This window comes from Cibotium barometz, chromosome 25, assembly GCF_041138505.1.
Source record: "Cibotium barometz isolate CiBa-2024 chromosome 25, ASM4113850v1, whole genome shotgun sequence".
Taxonomy (NCBI): Eukaryota; Viridiplantae; Streptophyta; class Polypodiopsida; order Cyatheales; family Cibotiaceae; genus Cibotium; species Cibotium barometz.
This window is the reverse complement of record NC_141070.1, coordinates 9,560,157-9,565,245: the sequence shown is the minus strand read 5'-3', so window position 1 is coordinate 9,565,245 and position 5,089 is coordinate 9,560,157. Positions and strand designations below refer to the sequence as shown.

Genomic DNA, 5,089 nt, shown 5'->3' with positions numbered 1-5,089 from the left:
CAGGCTATATGCCCTTCGTTGGCACCTAGACATAAATTGTAATGTAGACATTGGAATGTTGGAAGGATTGCACTCAAATTGGCATTTGAAAGAGCACAGATCTTTCTCTAGAAAGCTTGTTTAAATGCATTGGTTTGTAAAGAAGTCTATGTAAGATCTTTCATCGGTGTACAACTTCAAGACGGGAATATGATTGATGCTCTGTATAAGCTGGACGATGGGCCACAATTGTGTTTGCTTTTGTAGTCATGACAGTGGGGCAATCTGTTCTTTCAAGCCTATTTGTAAACAGATCAAAGGTGTACGAAGGTAACAACATCAGTGAACTTCAAATAGACCAGCGAAATGTATCCCAGCAAACAAAACAACAAAAATTAATCCCATAGTTTGCTGGAAACATGAGCAGATTTACTACATAAAAAACTGTACATTGACCAACTATCTAGCGTGCAAGAACTATGGGGTGCGGCATTTTGCAAAAGGGACATGAGGTACATGTGAAGCCCAGGTGATGATTTAACAAAAGAACCACAACCTCACATCAAGTAAATGCTTTGATGTGTCTAGCTAATGCATCATAAAAGATAGCCAACTGTAAAAGCTCCTGACAGCTAGACTAAAAGAAGGGGGGAGGTCAACCATCTAAGCCTTGAAGAAAATGTATCTGGAGAGAGGTCAAATTGTTTTCAAGAACAATCTTTACATCATAAACAACCTGTTCACTCAGAGACCACACTCCAATGAAATGCATGCTCATAATTTACATTATTGACCTGCTACAATATACCTACTCATCTATTCAAGTCAAATGAGTATGTCACGTTAAAGTCACTTTCGATATGCAAAAAGGTAGGAACTATCAATTCGAATGAGTATGTCACATTAAAGTCACTTTCGATGCAAGAAGGTAGCAACTAACATATCACAGCACAGCAACAACAAACAAGAGCAAAAGGTATCTCAAGTGTATGTCAACTAAGATAAAAGAGAAGACATCTATAGGCACAGGGTAGAACCTAGATAAGAAGCATAATGAAGGGAAGAGTGTTCCTAATCAGGAAATACAGAGTTCAAGCAGAATGTTCTAGAAAGAATGCCTGAGATGCAGGCAAGCTTCTATAAACAAGATGAACCACCAGCATCCAGACCTTTCCTTGAGTCGTGCACCTTAGGCTTCTACTGCTGGCTCCAGTAGCTTTGCAGCAAAAGGCTCGCGAGTTCGGCCAGCATCTTGCTCAATACGTCACTGACTGAGGCGCTGCAGGTCTCACATACATTATCCTCTCTCTTGAGTCTTCACTTTCAACACCCGTTTATCAACACTACCCTAGATTCTAAAGATGAGAAACATAATACAGGGTTCAGGTTATCCTTATAATGTAGTACATTTCTAACAGAATGTTTTAGGTAGAATGACTGAGATGGAGGCAAGCTTCTATAAATAAGATGAACCACCAGTTTTCTTTAAGCCGTGCCTTCAGGCTTCTGCTGCTGGCTCCGGTTGCTTTGCAGCAAAAGGATCATGAGTTGGGCCAACATCTTGCCCAATATGTCGCTGAATGAGGCGCTGCAGATCTGACATGACTTTATGCTCTCTCTTGGCTTTCTCCTCATAGTTGAACATGGCCAATGCGCGTTTATCCTCAGCACTGTACACTTGATTTTCCTTTCTGATACGAATAGCATTCATACGCTGATGCCTGCTACCACTCATGACATACCCTAGACCCTCAAACTTCTGAATTTCTTCTGCTGACAGACCGACTTCTCCTCTTCTAGGAATACGCTTTCCTTGCTGAACATACTGTGCAATGGCATCTCCTTCTCCAGGCCTGAGAGCACCTCCATAGCTTATATGACCCTCTGCTTTTGGAGCCGGAGCAGGCCCCACGATGGGTTCATTTTCAAGGCCTGCAGCCAACTTCTTTTGCGCATCTAGCAACACTTTAAATTTCATTGCCTCCTCATCAATCTCAACAGCAGTTCCATCATCTTTGTCCGTCTCTCCATCTGACTGGTTTAATAAACTATCTTTAGATTCCTTGTCAGAACAAGACAGGGATGGGGAGGCATGGTGCTTCTCATGCCTAAGGACAGGAGATTTGGGCCCTTCATCTGTCTCAGAATTGCCATCAGAGCTTGCATGCCGATGCTTTTTTCCTTTCAGACCACCTGCTTTGCTTTTCTTTTTCCTTCCAGAAGAAGATACCCTGTGCTTCTTCCTTGGCTTTTCCTTCCACTCCTTTCTCCCACTGCTGCTCTTCTTCCTTCTGCCATCACTTTCAGAACTCAAAACCTCACTCTCAGAAAGCTCAGAACTGCTTTCATCTTTGCTGGTCTCTGAAGCAGACTCCTTGGAGAGCTTTCGAGTGTGCTGCCTATGCTCAGAATTGCTTGCATGCTTTCTTTTCTGCCTTCTGTGGCTACCCTCTTCTAAACTACTATCCTTATCTTTCTTGTACCCTGTGTGCTTAACCTTCTGTTTTCGTTTACTTTCCTCTTCTGCAGCACTGTCCTTGTCCTTACCACCACCATCAGGCTTGTTATTTTGAAGTACTGCTTCGTCAATAGGTTTCTTTTCCGTGTCACCCTCAGTGCCCATCTCCCCAGAAGCATCAGACTTTGGTTCTGGCTCCGCATTGCTTTGCTTTATGATTTGATGACTAGCATTTTGTTGGGCCCCTTTGTGTCCATCAAACTCTCTCTCCTCAATGTTCATCACTTTTGCATAAACTTGCCCCGCTCTGGGATGAGCATTCATCTCTTTGCGAGGGGGACTTGGAGTAACTCTCCAGATGCAAGCTTTCATCTTCTTCCTCAGCCTTTCTCGCTTAACCATCCTATAGTCGTGGAAGGTAAGATCTTTCAAATCCTCCTCATCACTCTCAGATTCTCTCACCCTCTCGACGTCTCTGGTGGCTACCGTATTGTGATCAGCCCCCCTGTAAGGTAAATAAGTTGGACTAGATCTACCTCCTCTATCACTCCCATAGCTATCATAGCCACTTCTGCCCGTCTTTCTGCCAGGGCTTCCTTTAGGGTTTCTTTCATAAAATCTTCTCCTTTCTACATCTTCATCATCAGAAACGCCATAGTCCCTTCTTTTTTGAAACCTACTGCTCTTGCCATCGGCAAGCCCATGGTCTCTGCCATCTTCATGATCGAGCCCCCTGCCTGGGTTCCCCCGTTTTTCCAAGGACATGCTTCTGCTGATCCTAGCAGGCGAACCATGAAAATGTTCAGGAGAGATCTGATGCTTACCGTTTTCTTGAAGCAGCCTGTCGTCACGACGATTTCTGCGAGAGCTATGGTGAAAACCGTCTCTGCCATGATGTCGGTGAGGGCTCCTGCTTCTGCTCCGGCCTCTGCCATATCCATTGCCGCTGCTGAAACGATCCCTGCCTTTGTCTAGATCATCTCCTCGGTGGCTGCGGTAAACTTCCGTCGATCTGTGAAGGCTGTCCTGACGGCCTTCTTCGCTCCCGTCTTCTCTGTGCCCTCCTCTGTGTTGTTTGACCGATCTGTGAGGGCTTTCCTCCCGATCGACTGCTCGCCGCTCGGAGGATCTCTGATTCGAGCGCTCATGCCTCCTGCCCCGATCTGGATGTGGCTCCATGTCATACCCTTTACGTTTGCTAGGGTTGGGTTCGCTAACATGCTCTCTTCGTCTTCCAGGATACCCTGTAGAGTCCATATCATGATCTCTTCGAGGTTTAGAGTCCATATCATCCTCTCTTCGTCTGCCAGGGCTGCGAGAAAACGTGTCGGCAAATGGCGAAGCCTCACGCTGTGCAGAGCGTCCTCCATGTCTGGAACGGGGGCTGGGGCTGGGGCTGGGGCTGGGGCTGGGGCTGCTCTCGCAGTGTCGTCGACCCATCTCCAAGAATGTCTATTGGAGTGAGGCTCTCAACTCTAACTCAGGCCTGTTCTTGCTGTTTCAGACTTGCGACCGCCCTCACAACCTGAAATAGGTCATTTGAACAAGCGAGTTGTTCTCTCTTTTTTTTTTAAATTTGGAGGAATTTTTTCTTTTTTAAATTTTCTTTAAAGGAAGTATAATTACGTGGCAAATGATGCATGCACGTTCAGCCATGTGGCAGTTTAAAAAATGTACACTGACATAGCACGTGGTTTTTTAAGCATTAAAAAAAAAAGCAACAGCAAGCTTATAAACTCGTTCAACTAGGTTTGCTAAGATGGCATGGCTTCCCTAAGGCTCAATTTCTCATTCAATCAAGCCACTATTTTAGCTTGGAATTGATGAAGTGATTGTTTTTATTGTATTAGTTTTATATTTTTATTCGAGTGAGAAAGCTTACGTAAATTCTTGGAGAAAACATCTTGTTACAGTGGTATTGTGGTATCAGAGCGTTGGCAAGTACAAAGGACATCCTTAGAAGGTAGTAATGCAAATTTTACTTAAAGAGAGGTAAGCCTAAACTCTCATATTTTTTGATGTTTTGAAAATTTATCATACATATTTAAAAATTTCTTATAACATTGTAATTGATTTTTTAAAAATTTATCATACATATTTTAAAAAAAAAACTGTCCAAGATTGTAATCGTTGGAAGGTACATGAGTGTATATGACTTTTGGGTAAAGAGTGGTTGGAAGTTCAAGTAATGTGAATGTGGGTTGTTTGGTGTATAAAAACAATAACCAAAAGCAATGTGGCCCAAAGGTCAAAGCCTTTCTTCAAGCTTAAAGGGAAGAAAAGGTTTACAAAACCACTAATTAAAAAAAATTGGCACAAAACCATCCTGTTTTGCAAGAAAACCATGCTTCTCTACCCAAAAATGGTTTTTCCCTTTTTTTCACTAAATTTACATCCAAGGCAAGGGATGTGATTAGCAAGGTGGAGAGAGTAATCTTCCACTCTCAAAAATTTGTAATGGCACAATTCTGCCTTCTTTCTTTCATCAACAGTGTGTGGCAGCAATTTCTCTCTCACAGCTCATGGCATCATTGATTTCCGCTTTTTGGGTTGGCGGAAAGGCTTAAGTAATTAAATTCTATAAGGTTATTAAAAAAAAACAAAGTGAAGTGCCACTTCCCTCATCACTATATCACACGGTGGATTGAATGA

At 43.1% G+C, this 5,089-nt stretch overlaps 1 protein-coding gene across 1 annotated transcript; it reads right to left on the bottom strand.

The window, feature by feature from the left end:
* Positions 1 to 945: 945 nt before the first annotated feature.
* Positions 946 to 4,014, bottom strand: LOC147624224 (uncharacterized). The gene has a single exon (XM_086819171.1). The coding sequence runs from the start codon at positions 3,875 to 3,877 to the stop codon at positions 1,478 to 1,480; it is 2,400 nt and encodes a 799-aa protein (XP_086675297.1). The 5' UTR covers positions 3,878 to 4,014; the 3' UTR covers positions 946 to 1,477.
* Between the last annotated feature and the right edge of the window lie 1,075 nt (positions 4,015 to 5,089).

What these genes read in the sequence shown, in the direction of transcription:
- LOC147624224 (XM_086819171.1), bottom strand. Translation starts at nt 3,877, where the DNA reads ATGGGTCGACGACACTGCGAGAGCAGCCCCAGCCCCAGCCCCAGCCCC.